Source organism: Ipomoea triloba, chromosome 3 (genome assembly GCF_003576645.1).
Source record: "Ipomoea triloba cultivar NCNSP0323 chromosome 3, ASM357664v1".
Taxonomy (NCBI): Eukaryota; Viridiplantae; Streptophyta; class Magnoliopsida; order Solanales; family Convolvulaceae; genus Ipomoea; species Ipomoea triloba.
Genome location: NC_044918.1, coordinates 29688868 through 29709289, shown reverse-complemented (window position 1 = coordinate 29709289; position 20422 = coordinate 29688868). Strand labels below are relative to the sequence as shown.

Here is a 20422-nt window from a genome sequence, read left to right as displayed (position 1 = left end):
GGCCACTCGAGACTTTTAATGGATCATTTTTTTGTTGCATTCCGGTCTCATCAAAGTTTAAGGTGCGTGGTTTTTCTTTTTAAGGGGCGTTGTTTTCCTTCTTAAGGTGCGTGATTTGTATTCTTAAGGTGCGTGAATTGTTGAAACTTAAGGTTCGTCGTTTAAAACTTTAGGTGTGTGGTTTGTGTTATTAAGGTGCATGGTTTGTGTACTTAAGGTGCGTCGGCCTAAAGCTTTATGTGTGCGTGGTTTGTGTTTTTAAGGTGCTTTAATTTGTTTGTGTGCTTAAGTTGCATGGTTTGTGTACTTAAAATGATAGTGTTTTTTTTTTATTTTTTTTGAGTTGGAAGGGGGAGATCCCGAAACGTTTATGATATACCCTTTTGCGGTGCTATCACTGCTCTATCCATGTCGAGGATATCTCTAAGATCCACCCGGGGACAAGGAATTCGATCTAGTCGCGAATCCTGTGAGGTGCAACTTTAGCCAACCAGTCCGCTGCTTCATTGGACTTACGAGGAGTAAAATTAATAGTAACTTGCCAATCCTTATTCAGCTAAGACTTGCAAGCTTGCACAATGCTGGCACAAGGCCCTATCGGTTCGAGTCCTTTGGTAAGTCATTCCACCACATGTTGAGAATCACTGAAGACATGAATTTTCTTCATTCTTGCATCCCAAACCCATTTGAGACAAATGAAATTTTTAAAATATACCTTTAGCGGATTGGAAGCCAATTTACTCCAAATCACTGGAATTCACTCCGCGCTTACCCTTAGACTAGGTCACCAAATTTTGAGTTAGTCTATTTGGACCACTATGCTTATCAATTTCAGATTTATTGAATTAATTTTTTTTTATCTCACCCTAATTTTAAAAATTTTCAATTTTATAGTATCGGATTAAAATTGACATGCCATTTCTTCTCTTCTTGAAAATTTTCATTTTATAGGATCGGACTAAATGACATGCCTAGCTACTTCCATATGATTTCTATTTTCTTCTCTTCTTGCGTGCTTTACCGACGCCGTGACAGCTGGGCCCAAACAATACCAATGAAAGAACAAAACGCAAAAGAAAAATTGCGAATTAGAATCCGCCATGGCAAATGGCTTATCATCTTCCACCTCTCTCTCTCAGCAGAAGGGCATTTACACTCTCTCTACAACCGCATTGCTCATTCTCTTCCTCTTCAGCTTGTTCTATTTCAGCAGGCTATCTCTCGAGCCCAAACTCACTTTCTACAGAGATCTCTTCTCGGAATCGCGCGTCGCCATCACTCGCCTTGCCCCTCCAACACCCGTAGACGACGCTCAATTTCAAGGCCCGCACAATGAATCAAATCCGACGCCTAAACCCGTCGTTTCGATCCCAGATTTCGAGGTAATCGATGAACAACCAACGCCCAATTTTCCAATCGTTGTGGAGGGCGAAGCGGCTGATTCCAATGTCACTGAGGAGGCGAGTGTTGAGACGGCCGTGCCGTCGATATCTGATTCGGAAGAGACGAGGAATGCCGCTACGGAGGAGAGTCGTTGGGCTGATAGAGCCCAGGGGTGTGATTTTTATAAAGGGAGTTGGGTGAATGATGAGGACCACCCTATTTATAGTCCTGGGTCTTGCCCCTACGTGGATGAGGCCTTTGATTGCCAGCGCAATGGCAGGCCTGACTCTCAGTATCTCAAATGGAAATGGAAACCTGATGGCTGTGATCTTCCAAGGTTAGTTTCATTTCATAACCATGTAGAATTGACTGCTCTTTACTTTAATTTTCTCAAATTATATGATCAATCTTTGGCTATGTATTCTGTTTTCCTCTGTTTTTCTTAAGCTTTTACTTTAGGGTGTGTTTGGAAACCTGGAAAATTACTTCTAGAAAACGTTTTCTGAAAATGAGTCATTTTGCAGTTGGTTGATTGCATTTCAGAAACCCTTGCCAAACATTTTCCTTCTGTTGACCATCATTTTCCCCCTTGCCAAACACTAAAAACTCAGAAATGTATAATTTTGGGTTTCCAAACACAGCCTTAATGGAACTACTACTTGTAGAGTTAGAGTTATATTATATAGTGGCACCCCCACTGCTAGTCCTAAACTTTCAACTTAATCATGCGTGGTCCTTCAACTTTGAAACTTAACTAAATGTGGTCCTTTCTTAGTTTAAGTAAGGGAAAAGTTAGGACTACAGCTGGTTAAAAGTTTAAAAGTTAAACACCATGGGTGGTTAACTTGAAAGTTGAAGGACCATAGTGGTTAAATTTTAAGTGGTTATATTAAAAATTTAGGACTAAACGTGGTGGTGTCAATCTACTCGAAGGACTTCAGCTTATATTAACTCTTTTTTTTTTTTTTTTTTTTTTTGTTGTTGTTGTAAACTCATGGAGTTATATAGTACCATTAGTACCAGGAAATCACTTGTAGTATATTTATCTCTTTGTGCCAGTGAAATTTGGATACATTGTTTTCTCTCCAGGTTTAATGCAACGGACTTTTTGGTGAGATTGAAAGGCAAAAGGCTGATGCTTGTTGGGGATTCCATGAATCGGAACCAGTTTGAGTCACTGCTCTGCCTTCTTCGTGAAGGACTGGTCAATAAGAGTAAAATGTATGAGATACATGGATATAAAATAACAAAGGGAAGAGGCTACTATGTTTTCAAATTTGAGGTGATTGCAACTTGCAACAACCAAGACTTCTCCTAACTGAAAATAAATAACAGCCATTAGAATGCTTCTTTATTTATTTATTTATTTTTTCCTTACCTGTTTGAGGTTATGCTTGGTAGAGTTTATTTTAGAGCTTATAGTTTATTTTAAGCTACAAATAAGCTATAACCTTTGTTTGGTAAGCTTTCATCTTTAAGCTAGCTTATAAGTTAGGTATTGCCAAACAGAGCCTGAATAATATATTTGACTTACCAAAAAAAGCACAAATGCATCATATATGCACAGTACATCTGCAAATTCATTTTGCAAGTTTACACAAGTGGGGTGGGATCTCATTTTCAGTTTTTTTTTTTTTTTTTTTTTCCCTAAAATGATGATTGCCTCAATTTTATTTTGCATCTAAACATGTTATAAGGATACTAATACAATGGATTGATCTCTGACTGTCTGACAGGATTTTAACTGTACGGTGGAATTTGTGCGATCACATTTTCTTGTCAGAGAGGGAGTGCGCATCAATGGACGTGGTAGCTCAAATCCAACTTTATCAATAGATCGCATTGATAAAACAGCTGGTCGTTGGAAGCGTGCTGACATTCTCGTTTTCAATACTGGACATTGGTGGACCCATGGAAAGACAGCGAGGGGGTATGTCAACATGCAATCTTTCCTAGCAAGGTTTTTGAGTTACAAAAGATAATGTCCACTCTGCTATATAGGCAATGAATGATTCTCTTCATGCTTCTTCTATCTGTGCGTTTCCTTTTTCTCTCTCTTTTTCAAGGGCATGATATATTTCTTGCTTCTAGTCTAGTCTAGACACATGAATGGCTTTTAACTAGTTTAAAAACATAGCATGGTACTGAAATGCAGCTGAGAAATTAGTACTTTGTAATCTATTCCAAGCATGGCTTTGATTTGTGTAAGTAGCTATGCAACGGTATCTGATATGTTTTCCTATATTACAGGAAAAATTACTATAAGGAGGGTGATTATATTTACCCAAAATTTGATGCAGTTGAAGCTTATAGAAGAGCCTTGAAGACCTGGGCAAGTTGGATTGATGAACATCTGAATCAGAAAAAGATGGTTTTCTATCGAGGGTACTCATCTGCTCATTTCAGGTACTTAGAAAATTTTTAGTTTTATGATTAGCTTTAATTTTATTCCGGTTATAGAACTCAGGTAAATTTTTTTAGGGATTTTTTCAGTTTATCTTCTATGGTTTTATCCTTTTTTGGCACTTCACCTTTATAGTTTGGAAGTTGGTACTTTTCCATCTAAACATGTTTTTCAGCTATTGTCCACCAAGTTTCATTGCATAAAAAGTTCACATTACATTATTAAGCTACTAGTGTAGGGTAAATTGGTCTTTTATGTTTTTTATTAAGAAGAAAAAAGTTTACCTTATGGATAGTCCTTTCATTTTCTTTTGTAAATGGTCCATCTTTAGTGATCTGGACATGAAAAATATTGGCTAGCCATGATAGTTGTAATTTACTGAATTTTCATCATATGCCCACTATTAAATATACTTCGATATTTTAATAATTTGAGAGTGGATATACTATTTGCATGGTAAAGGGGTGCATTTTGACCAACATAACCCCACTTTTTTCACCAAAAAGAGCCCTGATTAATGGAATGACAAAATTACAATGAGATTTGAAAGTTGAAGACAATTTATGTTTAAATTACTAACTAGGGACTAAAACTGCTATCACTATAACTCAGGGACTATATGTAATTTTTCCCATGGAATTTTGTTGGAAACTTGGCTTTGTAACATGTCAAGATGTTAGTATGTGCAACAATGTGCATATGTTGAAAGTATATATATTAAAGTGCCAAAAGGCCTAAACTGTTGTGTCAGAAAGCTCAATTTTTAAACAAATATATAGATAATAGATTGTAGATCAACCACATTATTTATTTTCCAGCACTGTCTGGTAGAACTATTATTGGTTGCATTATTTGCTTTCATTGCCCTTTTTCTTTGTGTCTAATCTTTTTGTATCTCTGTTTCTCCGATATTGCACTTGCTTTGTTGGAAAGGCTAGGCCTCTTTTTTCTTTATCTGTTGAGAATCATGTGATAAATAGAGGGTTATTTGTTTGTTTGTTTTGTTTTTTTTTTTTTTCTGTTACATTGCAATTTCTGAAACAGAGGTGGAGAATGGGATTCTGGTGGAACCTGTAAAGGTGAGACTAAACCGGTTTTGAGTGGAGCCATCCTTGATAACTATCCTTTGAAAATGAAGATAGTGGAAGAAGTGATCAAAGAAATGCAGACACCCGTTGTGCTACTAAATGTGACAAAATTGACCAATTTCCGGAAGGATGGCCACCCATCTGTATATGGCAAAATGGTGCCCGAGGGGACAAAGGTTTCCACCAAACGGCAAGATTGCAGCCATTGGTGTCTCCCGGGAGTCCCTGATGCTTGGAATGAGCTAATCTACGCCACTTTGGTCTTGAAACAAACCTCTTCAATCAATCAACATTAACAAGGTTTGTTTAGTTCATGGATTGGAATAGGACTAGCAACAATCCTTTCTAATCCCATAATTTATTTTTAACTCATCCAAACCAGGGGCATACACATTCCAAATACTCAGTACGAGGATTGCTATACTTGTTTAGGGGACGGGATGGGATTAACAATCTTTCTTTAGTGAAGAGATTGATAATGCCTTCACATTAACGAAAGGGATTGTTAATCCTCTAGTAAGAATTCTGGCCTTGCTCTTTCAATATGAGAAGTCCCATTTGTAATTTTTACATTGACTGATTATTTTTGGTTATGTGGATTTAGTTAGGCCCTGTTTGGTAATATAGTTAGATTCTCAACCACTTTTAGCTTATTTGACTACTATTACCTGTTTAATTTGGTTAAACAATCAATATAAATGTTTGATTAATTAGTTTTTTGTAACAACTTATTGCTAAAATTTAAAAAGTTGTTCAAAGTAGTTTTTTTTATGCGCCTTTTGAGGAAGTTATTTTGCATGTAATCAGTTATGTCAATTTACTAAACCCAAAGTAACAAGATAAAGATAACCAAGAAAACAAAGTAAAATAAGTAAAATAGAACATCGTTTGATTATAGATAGTCCCACTCCCCCTTACTTGAAACATGGGAAATAATTAAAGGCCTTTATAATAATGCTGAAACTGAACACCCATGGAATAAGGAATACTAGAGATAAAGAAACAAATACGGTTATACCAAAACACAAACACCATGGGAAGAAGTTCAGCAACAAACCTAAAAGAACCTTTAAATTTCATCAAAAAGTTGAAAGAAGGGCAAAACAACAATCTGAAAAGTCTTCTTCGGAAAAATACATCACAGGCATAGGCAGAGTCAGACTGATGGGGATCTCTGAAAATTTTCACCATAAAATCCCGCTAGACGTGGGCTCATGTGTCAGCGCGTGAAGACAGCGGTGGTAGAGGAAGTTGATGAAATTTTTCAGATAAGGTCGCAAAAGGGAGAGGAATCCATCGGTGTAGGAGGTGAGATCACAAAGTCACCAGAGAAGAGGAGATATAGCCGGAAACATATGGGATCTCCGACGATGGCTGGGGGCGCGTGCTATGGCGAACCGCGATGGGTTTTACAACGAAGACTCACGACGAGGTTCCAAGGTGTCCTATGGTGAAAGATTTGGAGAACAACCACTAGACACGTCGGAACAAGAGAGAACAATCGTGGGTTCTTGTTTACGTCGAAAAATAGATGTTGCCGAAAAATTGAAAGAAAAATAGCCTAGGAAAGTAGGCTCTGACCTGGCGGGTGGAGGATAACAATCGCCCGCCAGTTAGGCGGAAACAAAGTACGTGAGAAACCAGAGAAAAATAGAATAGAGAGAATATATTATATTGAAAGACTACAATAGATTGTATCCCCCTGTCTACTCTATACGTCTATGTACATCTATATATACTAAATAATATACTAAATTAATCCTAATAGGAATAGAAAACTAAATCCACCCTACTAGGAGTTTCCTAATATTTAATAAAGGTTTCCTAATATTCAAGACATGACTTGTAGGATTGTTCTGCCTTACTTCAAAGGTTCATTGGGTGAAGAGACAACTCTAGCAAAGGGATTAATGGTGTATGGGTTGGAGGGGGAGCCCCAAGTCCTCGGTGGTGTTGTATGATGCTGATCCACTGAGTTCATGATTACAACATGGGTCTGACATGGGTCTAGAGGATTTATGGTAGTTTCGTTCATTTACCTTCAGTAACATGTACTTGTTCAATTCAGTAATATAGGTAGCTCAAGTGGCAAGTGAGCTCTTTTTGTGAGGAGGAATTCCAGGAGAACCTAGGTTCAATTCCCACAAGCGATGATTCTCTCTGGGCTAGCTCCTGTGCCTCTCGGAGCCCGGACCATTAAACGGACGGAGACTTGTTCATGGTATAGTGCCTCTCAGAGCGAACGTGGGTGGCCTCTCGGAGCCCGGACCATTAAACGGACGGGTGGGTGGCCTCTCGGAGCCCGGACCATTAAACGGACGGGTGGGTGGCCTCTCGGAGCCCGGACCATTAAACGGACGGGGAGACTTGTGGGTGCCTCTCAGAGCGAACGTGGGTGGCCTCTCGGAGCCCGGACCATTAAACGGACGGGGAGACTTGTTCATGGTATAGTGCCTCTCAGAGCGAACGTGGGTGGATCCAGACCATTAAGCGGACAGACTTACTCTGTACTTTGTAAACAAATTTGTTGTGCCTTGTGTTTTTCTTTATCATTTTATTTTCTTGTTGGCACTACTTAATTAGTACAATCACTATAACACAAACTAGTGCAATGCACTACTTGTAGCCATTAGGTCTTTTGTGCATATTTGCTTGATTGTTATTTATCATACTAAAGCATAGTTTCAATTGCTATCAGAGTGTGTTGGCTTAAATTGTTAGCTAAATCCTATGACACGTTTCTTAATTATGCAACTTTTGTGTGTTGCTTGGTAAGTCTTGGTGTTGGCTTCAGTTTTTATTTTTTGGTTTGTCTTTTCAAGATGGTTAGTTTTTTAAAACCTCCACAATTTGTAGGCGCTAACTATGCCTATTGGAAGGCACACACCAAGGTATATAATTAAGCCCAAGGAAAGGGCAATAAGAAATGTTAGGATGGAAACATCTTACTAGAGTGAAACAGGATAACACGACTAAACTAATTTAAGAAGAATAGTGGAGCGATGTTAATATAACTCTACCTGATTACAACAACAAGGCTTTAAATACAATAGTGGGCTCTTTAGAAGAAGATTAGTTTCCCTTAGTGGTTGGTTGTATATAGATATCAATGGTCTTGAAAATTTTACAAACGACGTATGAGAGGATAAACTTTATGATGCAGTCTAAAATGCAACAAGCCCACACTAATTTTGAACAACTCAAAATGAGAAAGGACACTTAGAATGAAAAAGGATGAAACAATTATTCAATTCAACACTAGGGTTCATTACCTCATGAATGAGGTTGCAATTCTTGGAGAAGCATTTCCACAATAATAACCTAATATGTGGTGAAAAAGATCTTGAGATCTCTATTCAACGTTTTAGGATGAAGCTCAAAGCAATTCAAGAAAACTCTAGCTGGGATAAACAAGTAGTACGTTTCTCAACTTATGGTAAATCTGAAGATGTATTAGATAGAACATCTAATTGAGGAGACACCCTCTAAGAAAGGAAAGTTGATTGCCTTTTATTGCAGAGCAACAATGTTCTAGAACAGATCGCTATGAAGTAAAGGATGATATGTTTGTTTTGTTGACGAAGAACTTTTTCAAGTTCCTGAAACAAAATAATAAAAGAGGCCAAATGTGTGGTAGTAAAATGCAAACAAGAAGGAATAATGGTAATCATAATGGCACCAAGAAAGTCACATCACTCATATTCAACCAATTGAAAGTCACATTTCCCTAATCCTAACCTTCATTCATATCCCCTCCCTAGGGGACTACTCATATATGTTCACAAATCAAACAAATATAGATTCAAGAGTAAAAGATGAATTCATAACAACACAAAATAATGAATTGAAATTAAAATTGACTTATCTAATTGTAATTGAACTTGCAACTGAAAAATGAAATCAATCTTCAATCCACCTCAACATTTGTTTCCAGAAGTGAATAGAACTTGAATCCAACTAGGACTTGGAATTGAAATTGAAATGAAATGTAAATTGTTATTCTAGGGTTCCAAGAGCTAAGAATTAGAATTAATGTCTAAAATGTATTGTCTAAGAAAGTGATCTCGCTCCTCATATTCTAATCTAATGCCACCTCTCACCACCCTGCCACCGCCACTGCTGCCTTCTCCTCCCTCGCCAACTTCCAGCAATAAAATAATATATCTATATTTATAATAAATTAGTGGTTTGTCTCCGTCTGCATTTATTGCGGTTATTGTGTTTTTCCGTCCCGTTATTTTACGAGGTTTGTTTTGGAGTGCTTCAAGGTATTTATGGTCAAGATTTGTGTGATACTCATCCTGGACGGAGTAGATGACAATGAAATGCCTCTCCTGAACATAAGTTCAGTCGCAAGGATACCCACTGATGAACCGTACCTTCAGTTGGGAAAAATGTCAATGGACTTCAGTAAGAAGATAAAGACTCAGGTGGTTTGCAAGTTGTTCTATCCAGAGGTCGACTTGTACACATTCTGCAAGGCCATCAACCATTTGACTAAAGTTTTAAGGTTCTATAAGGATCAAAACTCTCTTGTAACACAATCTGCGAATCTAAGTTTTATTAGCTTAGCTAGAAAATTTAGTTCTATGTCAGATTGTATGGAATGGCTTACATTCCATTGAACCTTGTATTTGTTTCTAATGTTTATTAATGAAGCTTTATTGATAAAAATAATAATAATAATAGTAATAATAATAATAATAATCTGGAAATTAACTTGAAGAGACGAGAGAGAAAAGAAAATAAAGAATCTAGAAGGACATATTCCGTCAAATTAAATCTTTCTTTTATTAATCAAAATGAATATATTTCTTTGACTTTTTTTGAACATATAAATACAAAAAAAATTAAAAATTAAAAAAAAAAACTTTCAAATGTCATTTTCCAAAATTTCAAAATCTACAATAAAAGTAATTATAACTAAATACGTAGTATTTAAGTGATGCTCTAAAGACGGTGTCGTGGCCCGCTGTGTGCCAACAAACTCATTTGATTTCCATGACATACCTTTTCTTTCCCTTAATTGCTCCGCAATGTCAGTGCTCCCCGACAAATTCTCTGTATGCGTGGCTAAATCTTGTATTAATAATTTATATCGAAATGGAGAATTAAAGATGTGTTCTTACTGAATAAAATTCTCTTAATATATTTAAACTTTATTTAAAGAAAATAGGATACACCTAATATTACTCTATCTAAAATTCTAACTACTCATGTTAGATTTTCCTATTACGTATTTATAGTTTCTAAGTATTAATTTTTTATTTAATTATTACATAAATATTTTATTAACTTGAGGTGACTCTTTGGATTAAATACAGTTCATAAGTTTAAAAAAAAAATACAGTTCATAATTTTATATTTTTTTAAATGTATCTTTCAAAAGTTATAGATAATGTTATACTTGATAGGAAAATGGTTCAAATTAGTCACTAAATTACACGTAAAAGTGCAATTGAGTTATTCAACTCAAAAAAGTGTAATGAGGTATTTGAATTCTGAATTGTCCAAACTTATACAATTCGATCAGATTCGACATGTCAGGTGATCATCGCTAACGTGATTGTCATTCTATTAAAATTTATTTTAATTATTTTAAATAAATAAAATAATTTTTTTAAAAAAAAGGAACAACCCACCCCCTCCTATCCCTAGCTTCGGCTCGAGGTGAAAATAGGGAGGGGATGAGTTTTTTCTTCTTTTTTTTTTTCTTAAAATAATTTTTTCATAAGATGATGATCACATAAGTAATGACTTGAAGAACATGTCAAATTTGATCAAATTATACGGGTTTTTTGCTTTCATTTAAATAAAAAATATTTGATTAAATTGTAATTTTAGACAAGAATGTAATTGCACTTTTAGGTAAATTAGAACACTTTTCCTATTGGGAAACAAATACTCCGTATTAGGAATGAGAAGTATAAAAGGGAAAAAAACACAAAAGCAAAGAAAGAAAATTTTGCCGAGGACTCGAGGAGTGTGTTTTATGAAGTATTTTGACGCTTACTAAATACCGAGATATTCGCCCACAAGGAAACACAACAGGAAAAGAGATCTTCCATCATTAAACCTCAATTTTCGCAAAATAGTCAAAGTAGCTCGAACTGATTTATGAATGCTGTGAAAGCCAGGGAAGAGCATTGTTGGGCATGAACTGAAGTGAGATTATTGTAGTTGAGTGAAGAAGATATGCTTAGTTTTCTTGCCAGAAAAGATGTCAGGAAAATTCTCAAGCGCAAGGATAGTGATGCTGGAGAAAGAGGTCAGTTTTGCAATTTTTTTAAAAAAATTTTACTTTTTTCTTGTTTTGGCATTATTTATTGTGGACAAAGTATCTATCTTGATAGTTTGAGGGTTTCCCATTCTGGGGAAATACTTAGAATTCTTCCCCATTTTTCTGAAATGCTTGATTTGAGGTTTGTTTAATGACAACCTGCTTTCTTGCAATTCATCGGCTATAATTTTCTAATTCTCTTTATTTATTTTTTAATGTTTGATTTTATTTTGTTGGTGAGGATGAGATCTTTTGGTAAAACGATTTGAACTTTGTTTTGCATTTTGTTATTTATCTATTTCTGATTCTCCGAAATTCCTGAAATTATGAGATTGAGGCATTGTTTAATCTAGATAGATGCTGAAAGATCAATGCTTTTGGCTTATTGCTATTCTGTAATTGAAGGCCTAGAAAGCTCTACTTTTGTTCTTCCATATTTTCCCCACTTTTTGCTGGTTAAATTTAGCTGATTTGTTAGTGCTCACAGGGAGGGAACTTAGGAATTAGGATAGAAAAGAATTTGAACTTTGTTCTAAGAGAACAAAAGGGTTATGATCTGGGATAACCCAGCCAAGATGCCTAAGGATACAAACTTAATCTTGGTTTGAGCCGGTCAGATATGGGCAACCTAGGCTGGTTTACTGCACACCCTCGGGTAGGGGTAGGGTAGGGTTAATGGTTGTGGGTTTCCCTCGTCACCCCTAAAGGGTTCTGATTGCCAGTATTTTTATAAAAAAAAACATCACTAGTTAAGTACATTGTGGATTTGGGGTATCCTGGAAACAATTTAAAATGAAAAAGTTGCCTATGTTTGTGTGTGTGAGTGCACTAAAGATCTGTCTATTCTTTTTCCACACAGGAAGGGCTTTAGAGGAGGTGAGAGCTTCTTTGTTTAGCAAATTACGGGTATTTGGAGGTGCAAAGCGGCAACAACCAGCCCTATGGGCCCCTATCGTTGCTCTGTCATTCAACTTTGTGGTATCTGTTGGCATTATATTGATGAACAAATTGGTTAGTCAAATTAGCATTGTTTGTTTTGCTTCAAGCACTTACGTCCTATAGATTATAATAATAACCTTTTAATTTGTACAGGTTCTTGTCAAAGTTGGGTTCAATTATCCAATATGTCTATCTTTCATACACTACTTATTTAGCTGGTCGGTAATGGCCATTTTAAAGTGTTTCTCTATCCTTTCATTGTCTCCACCACCAAAGTCCACGAAATATTCCTCGTTGTTGTCTCTTGGAATTGTTATGTCTCTCTCTACCGGTCTTGCAAATGTTAGCTTGAAGTACAACAGGTAATCCCTTTTGCTTAATCCGTTGCATAAATAACATTCGTACCCTGCTTGCATGTTTCACACCGTAGTGAAATTCTTGTACATCGGCAGTGTTGGATTTTATCAGATGGCTAAGATTGCAGTTACACCCGCTATTGTGATTGCTGAGTTTATATTCTTCCAGAAAAGAATTTCCTCCCCGAAGGTAATCACGTCCTTTGAATTTGAACCTTTCCTCCGCTATCCCTAAAATTAGTGTTTATTATAGTGTTTACACAATAAACGGGACAAGTGTGTGTGTGTGTGTGTGTATTTGTATGTGGCCTTTGGCAGTGGAATTTCTTTAGTAGTCATGGTCCGTCTAGTTTTCTCTTAGTAAACATTAACCGAGAGACTTATAGATATATTTCCTTGTTATTATCATCCAAATATTTGAAGATAGAAATATATAACGGTGAGAAAGAAAAGATAACTTGTCTGGAAATGATCGTTTGGTATGTTGCAGGTGATTGCGCTTACTATAGTATCCATAGGTGTTGCTGTAGCTACGGTGACTGATCTGCAATTTCACTTCTTCGGTGCTTGCATAGCAGTAGCTTGGATAGTACCAAGTGCGACTAATAAGATACTATGGTCTAATCTTCAGCAGCAAAAGAACTGGACCGCATTAGCGTATGGTCTCGTGCTCTTGTTAACATCTTTTCATATTTTTTATTTTTGATAAGTAGTGAATATTTTGTCCTCCTAACATCGTTTTTGAGTTCATCTGATTACTTCCCGAAGTAAATCTCGTCGCCCTTGTCCGCAGGCTAATGTGGAAGACCACACCTATTACATTGTTCTTTCTGGTTCTTTTGATGCCATCACTTGATCCTCCGGGCGTTCTCTCCTTTAATTGGAACCTTTATAACTCAACGATTATTTTTGCTTCTGCTGTTCTCGGTTTCTTGCTTCAGTGGTCAGGTGCTCTTGCACTTGGGTAAGTAACTTCTGTATTCCCTTCCTTACATGACGAAAATAAAGCCCTCTGTCCCATTTTATGTGTTTGGTTCGGTTAAGGTCTGACTGATGTTATTCAATTTTTCATAATGTTAAGTTTAGTATTAGCATAAAAATTTGATATATTTAGAAACTACATTAAAAATACTATTAAACAAAAAAATCAAATTAAAAAATAATTAAAAAACACAAAGAAAATAAGCAAAGAAATAAGAGTTGGTTTGACTAATAAACAGTAAATAGAACAGGTAAAATGGGACAGAGGGAGTATCTCCTACCCTTGTGAACTTTGCCTTGGCTGTCTTTCTAACTTTGGAATTCCATAGTTTAAACGTAAAGATTTGGCAAAATTCAATTCTATAACCCTTTCTATCCATCATTGACAAACTTGTATGCTCTATTTCTTAGACTTTTTAATATACGATGCATTGCAATCACTAATACTGTTTGCACTATCTAATTTCTTACGGAACAAGAATTATACAATATGCACACTTGAGTTTGGATATTCAAAGCGGTGCTTAGATAATGCTATTTTCATGAAGTCCGTTTTCTGTTCGAGAATGTTTTGGGATCTGTCTCTCTAGATTTCGCCTTTTTGTATATTCTTTAATCATTGTGCCGAAGAATCATCTTTGCAAATAGTAGAGTATAACACAAGCCCATTCTGTAGCCTCCCTTGCACTGGCTTCTAGTTGCATCCAAGTGGTGCAGTAACAACATTTTGCAGTTAACATGCCCAAAACGTGATTTTTTTTTTATTTATTATTACATGTAAATAATATCTTTATGGCACCTCTGTTACCATTTCAAATGGGTGGTCACAAGATCGAACCCTTGGTGGAGGCATTGATCACCACATGCCTTTATTGTCTATTCATCAATTATGAATTATCAAACAATTGATATTGATGAAAGGAAGATACGTTCTCAATGCATAGCCTATTTCTCTACTAATTGTCTTTCGTGCAGAGAAACGTCTGCAACCACTCATGTCGTCCTTGGACAGTTCAAAACGTGTGTCATTCTGCTCGCTGGTTTTCTGCTCTTCGGTTCAAATCCCGGAGTGACTAGCATTTTCGGGGCAATCACAGCTCTTGTTGGTATGTCTATCTACACTTATATGAACTTGAAATTGAAGCAGCAAGCTGCAAGAACGCCCACTAGACAATCTCCACTTTCTTCGCAAAAATTGAAGCACGATGGGGAAAATGGCAGTACTCAGAACGGAAGTCTTGGTGACGAATCTGTTTAGTCAATCCTTGGAAGTAATTAAAACCACGAATCCGCAATGCAAGCCGAGGGGTCTTACTAACTTCATTAGTTCGGTAGATTGTGTTAGTGTTGTAAAGAGCTTGAAACAAAAGCTTGAGTTCTTGTGATGAAAATTGTAGTTGATAGCTGACCTAAACCAAACCCTCCTGAAGCATTGTGGGTGTTCGATCTGGCTAAGGTTTTTAAGATTAGATTAGATTTCATATGAAAGCTTCCCAATTTGTTTGTGTTGGAGGAGTGAGCATGTAGTTTATTGGCTCAAATATTTCCAATTTGGCCTCTATGCGAGATGCTATTGTCGATCGCGCAGACTATTTTTTTCTTTATTTATTTATTTTTTTGTCAATTTTATTCGATTTGTTTGACCGCAATTTGTTTACAAATTTAATCAATTTTTATTTGGCCTCAGTGCCTTACTGCATAAGTGTTTATAAGATCGCGTTTGTAGGCATAAAAGTTTGAACTTTTTTAGAAATTTAAAATATAGAAAAACTATTTTATTTTGGTGTAATTTTTGGCAGGGCAGGTTAAAATTAAAGTTTTTATTCAAAGTGAACAGAGACTAGTATTTTTTACTAGTTTTCTATCTCAAATATAATCCATAATAACGATTAATGTCTCTTCATTTTTAATTTCATTTATTATATTCTAATAGTGTTTTATCTCCGTAATATGATTCCTTTATGCTCAAATTTGGTGCAGAAGTGCAGAACGTGTCTTTCTCTCTATGCATGCATACATATAGGGGCAGAATTAAATGACAACGATCTCAGTAAAAAAGAATAAGAATAGGGATCAATTTATAATTATTAAAAACTTTTAAGAGCATGACTCATTTTATATGTAATTTTAGTAATGATAATATTATATCCTTAAATTTCTCAAAATGAAGGGTGTGGATCTATCTACACTTTTTACAAGAAGAGATAAGATGTTCTCACCTGATACACACATAATTCCCAATTACTTGCTATGTTTGTTTTTAAATGTATGTTTGTATATAACAAGTACATATGTATATATTACATATTGAAAAAGAAGTAAAACAAGTTTCTTCACCACTGGAAGGAGTTGTTTTGTTTTTCACCCCAAACCCAAACGACATGGACCTGCATTACGCTACGAGAGGATGAAGGAGGAATCGAGCTTGTAGAGAACCAAGTGTGGATTGAGGACTAGTGATGGGATTTGCTCCGCCCCGGCCCCTAAAGTATAAGTCATAATTGCCAAGGGTCGTGATAGGTTAAGTCGATGGGGTGATGAGCATGCCCAGAAGTTTAAGGTTTATATAGGGTTGTGTAAACGTACACTCCAAAGGCTGAAACCAGACCAGGATACGACCTCCATTATGGAGTATGTAGATTGTGAGGAGAATTGAAGATGTGGTAATTGTTATTGCAGGAAGAGATGCACTAGAGACCTCAACACCAATTTTTTCTACTATTTTGCTACATCTCGGAGGAGCTGAGGAAGAACAACATAAGAAGGCTCCGGGGTTTAACTAACAAGTACAAGTGGGTACGTACAGGGGAATATAATGGGAGCTACAGGCCAGGCTTTGGTTTTGAGGTATTACGTGACCATCTTCTACTCTTCGGGCTACTAAGGGGTGGACCGTACCGTTTCAAACTTATGCAACTCATGTAAATCTTCCTTGATGTTGTTATTTTTGGAGACCTTGCTCTTGCTTGTGTAGATTTTCTCACTATTGTACTTCCCAAGCTAGGGCGTAACCGGCAGGGGTTGAGTAGGACTTATCACTCTGGCCAGTGAAGGTGCAACCATAACCCTAAGAGAAGTTGAATCTGCGACTTGTTGGATGGTTACACAAGCAACACCCAACTAAGCTACTTCAATTATTGGGTAACTAGGGGCAGTAGCAATACTTATTGGGAAAGACGTGTGGCCGATGCGGGCCCCGACAACACAACTTAAAAGTGGTGTGATGGATACCACCGAGTAGGGTACCCAGTCAAGAGTATGCCCCGGTACTAGTAGCCCGCTACTTGACCACGTTGCTCGGTAGACAGGTAGGGCCCGACAATCCAGTTGCCCGCCTGGTGTTGGCAGTTAGGTTGTGGCGCCCGACCGGGTGCGACACTCGAAGGCGGCCAGACGAAGATCTTCTAGAGATTCTCCCAAATTTAGCGCAAAATTTCCTTTTTAAACATTAGGAAATAAGTATGACGGTGCGCAAAAGTGATATGAAGGGGTGTGAAAGAAGGAATTGACAAGTAGTGAAGGTGTGGGTATGAAAGATAAAGACACGTGGGATGACAAGGTGAAGAGCTAATGTGGACCACACACTTAGAAACAAGAATAAGGGGTACAAGCCAAACATATTTCCTCCCTTTGGACATAAACTTTTGTATCACTACAACACTCTTAGCTTGGCGGTTGCTTGTCTAGGCTTTCAACACATAAACCCGTGTTCGATTCTATTGGGTCCAGCACTAGTCCTTGCCTCTTTACATGGCTTATTATTGAGAGTTCAAGTGTTCCTCGAATATACTTAATTTAATTGAAGTTAACTAAACTGCATGGGTGTTCAGGTTAATTATGCTTACTGGTTGATTTACTGGTTTAATAGTTAACAATTCAAATTATCAATTATGAAATGAAATCGAATCAACCAGTACGGAAATGAACAATTATGAAATTTGTTTACCTAGTTCGATGTAAACCACATCTACGTCTGAGGGATCACCAACAGTGAATCCAATCCACTATATCAAAGTGTGATCAAACAAACGGTAAGAGAACAATCTCACCAATATGCGATGCATTCCATATTGTAAATACCCTATCTGAAAGTTACCATAGCTGGATTGATGAGGAGTTTGGAGATCTTCAACGTTGTTGTTCGACTCACTTATTCACTCATTGTTGCACCACAATTAATATGGAATACGGTCCTTGAAGTGATAAAATCACTTGAGCTTAATATTTTTAAAGTATTTCGTGTTAAACTTGTAAGAGAGGTTCTTTTGATCAATTCTATCATATCTCTCTATAACTATCTTCTCTCTAATATATATATATATATATATATATATATATATATATATATATACTTTCAATTTTGGTGAGAGTAACTACCAGGATATTTTCATGTAGTACGATTACTCTTTCACCCTTGAGGTTTTAATTGAGAGGATAATTTGACTTCTCAATTACATACATAAGGATCGGATAATCATCATGTGCCTTAGAGCGGTTATTTCTTCATCCAGCTATAAAATAGTTGTCTGGAATAGTTTCAAGACACGTCTGTTACAGGTTCTATTCCATCATATGTTCAGTTAGTCACAAATCAATAACACTACAGTGTGTATAAAATAAAATTTAATAACATTTCTCACATATTAAGTGTATATTGTCAAATGAAACTGTATTTGAATTAAAAGGATACTTTAGTTGTGCACTTGTGCTATAATGAAACTACAGTGTAACCAAAATAAAAATAAATATGTCATAAAAACATTATTAGTTGGATGTAATTTAATGAGCTTCTTTTCTTTAAAAGAAACGACACCGTTTTGATCATGGTCTACATTAAAATTTGCTTTGTTTATGATAGGATCCGGTATTATAAAACTATCAATATCAATAATAATACTTTATTGTTATCATTATTATTATTATTATTATTTTTTATATAAGTTGCATGTGTTGTCCCTGTGATATGATGGTGAGAAGGGTTGATGAAAGCTCCACGAAACAGTTGCACATGTACTGTTCGGGAGGAGCGAACAAAGCTTACACATGCATGCAGTTATTTTGGACTTTAATTAATCTGGCCCATTCAAACCCTGCATTACGAAAGATTACATCTTGGATTGATTTTCAGAATAAACAAAAGCATTTAATTGACTACATGCTAATCAATGTGTCACGTGATGCAGCAGATTAATTAACCCTCTCGACAAAAATGACATTTTAATTAAGATAGATATTGCCAAGCACCTTGTAGTCCAGTGGCATCAAACCCTTCTTTATACGGACAATACTGCATTGTAATAGAGTTAGTAGTATTAAAAAAAAAATTAAGATAGATATTAAACATACCCCTGTCATATTCTATTTGCCACTTAATTATTTTATTCAATTTCAATATATAAACTTTCCATTCAAAGTTTTGATCGACGTGGTTTATATATTTTCTTTAAAAGATTAAAAGTTAATCTCGATTTTGTTCTCTCAAATGATGTGATTTTGTCAACCTTTTTTAAACTTCAAAAGTAATTATATTTGACTTCAATTAATATATGTGTGGTTGTTAGGTGCGTGGTTTACCTTCTTAAGGGGCGTAATTTTCCTTTTTAAATGATGTAGTTTTTCTTTTTAAGGTGCGTGGTTTGTGTGCTTAAACTACGTAAGTGTTAAAAACTTATGTTGCGTCAACCTAAAGCTTTAGGTGCGTAGTTTTTTCTTCTTAAGGTGCGCGATTTGTATGTTTAAGGTGCGTAGTGTTGAAACTTAAGGTGCGCCATTTTAAAACTTTAGGTGTATGGTTTGTGTTCTTAAAGTGTTTTATTTGTGTGCTTAAGGTGCGTACTTTGTGCATGAAAGTTGCACCATTTAAAAATTTTTAGTTGTGTGATTTGTGTTATTATCTTAAGGTGCGCGGTCTGTGTACTTAAGGTGCTTTGCTTGTGTGCTTAAGATGCGTAGTTTGTGTACTGAATGTGCACCATTTAAAATTTTAGACGTGTGGTTTGTGTTCTTAACTTAAGATGCGTGACTTGTGTACTTAAGCTGCACCATTTTAATGCTTAAGATGCGTAACCGCATGAGAAGTTATACTCGCACCTGAAGCCTTTCATATATATATAGAGAGAGAGAGAGGTTTAGTTTTAAATAATGTGAAACAATGCTATAATGTGAACTTGTGTATCCTTATGCACGGTTGATCTTTCTTGATTTTGTGGTTTATAATGATCCGGACCTAGTAAATATGCATCATTGCACCACTGCACCACTCAAATCTTGGTTGTCCTATCTTACATTTTAACAGTGCTTGAGAGTTCACAGGTTTACATGATAGCCATGGATGAATATTTAACATCTATCGGGTTAGTTGGGTGTATAGTTTGTTTGAGTGCTAGCTTAGAAAAAATATCATGATTTTTAATGCTTTATCCCACGAGGAAAAAGAAAGAAAAAGACATTGTGATTAAACTGAGATTGTTTTCATTTTTATCAAATTCTTACTTATTTGGTTAAAGTGTTTGCAATTAAATTAGTAAAGAATTCTATTTGTAATACATTTAAATTAGCTTTTTTTAAAAAATGATTGGAGCAGTGGACATGTTAAATTGTTAATAGTATTGTCGTGGATCAATTTCTGCCAAGTTCGAAGATTGAACTGCAGGATGCACGTTCCATGGGAAGTTCACTGAACAATAACCAAAAAAAAAAAGAAAAAAAAAGAAAAAAAAAAAAAGCCGTGCTGTGTTCATCGGGATGAGGTAATCCAAAATCCACCTCGTTTGACTTTGTTTTCTCTTACAGAATATATTTGGTTCATAAAATAGATTGGAAATGAAATATTATTTCTAAAATATATTTATTTTATTATTTATTTTGATCTTTCATTCTTGAGAATAACATTCTTAGAAATGATCTATTCACTTTGCATGGGTAATAGTCATTCCTAGATGTCCCTAGTATTAGCACCGATTTTGACGAAGTCAAGGTCTCTTCCTCTGGT

The 20422-nt window shown here is 36.0% G+C and overlaps 2 protein-coding genes across 3 annotated transcripts; both read left to right on the top strand.

Annotated features, from left to right (window-relative positions):
- The first annotated feature begins 277 nt into the window (after positions 1–277).
- On the top strand, positions 278–5526 carry LOC116014397 (protein trichome birefringence-like 5). 2 transcript variants are annotated; one of them, XM_031254448.1, is made up of 7 exons: positions 278–614; positions 952–1720; positions 2473–2665; positions 3120–3313; positions 3634–3789; positions 4832–5175; positions 5258–5526. In XM_031254448.1, the coding sequence occupies exons 2-6, from the start codon at positions 1101–1103 to the stop codon at positions 5169–5171; spliced, it is 1503 nt and encodes a 500-aa protein (XP_031110308.1). In that variant the 5' UTR covers positions 278–614; positions 952–1100; the 3' UTR covers positions 5172–5175; positions 5258–5526. The 2 variants fall into 2 exon arrangements, with proteins under 2 accessions (XP_031110308.1, XP_031110307.1); XM_031254447.1 differs by having other exon boundaries at positions 4832–5526.
- Positions 5527–10849: 5323 nt separating this feature from the next.
- Positions 10850–15060, top strand: LOC116011943 (nucleotide-sugar uncharacterized transporter 2-like). The gene is made up of 7 exons (XM_031251383.1): positions 10850–11143; positions 12015–12166; positions 12248–12456; positions 12547–12640; positions 12941–13107; positions 13244–13414; positions 14407–15060. Exons 1-7 carry the CDS (start codon positions 11071–11073, stop codon positions 14687–14689), a joined length of 1149 nt encoding a protein of 382 aa, XP_031107243.1. The 5' UTR covers positions 10850–11070; the 3' UTR covers positions 14690–15060.
- The last annotated feature ends 5362 nt before the right edge of the window (positions 15061–20422 follow it).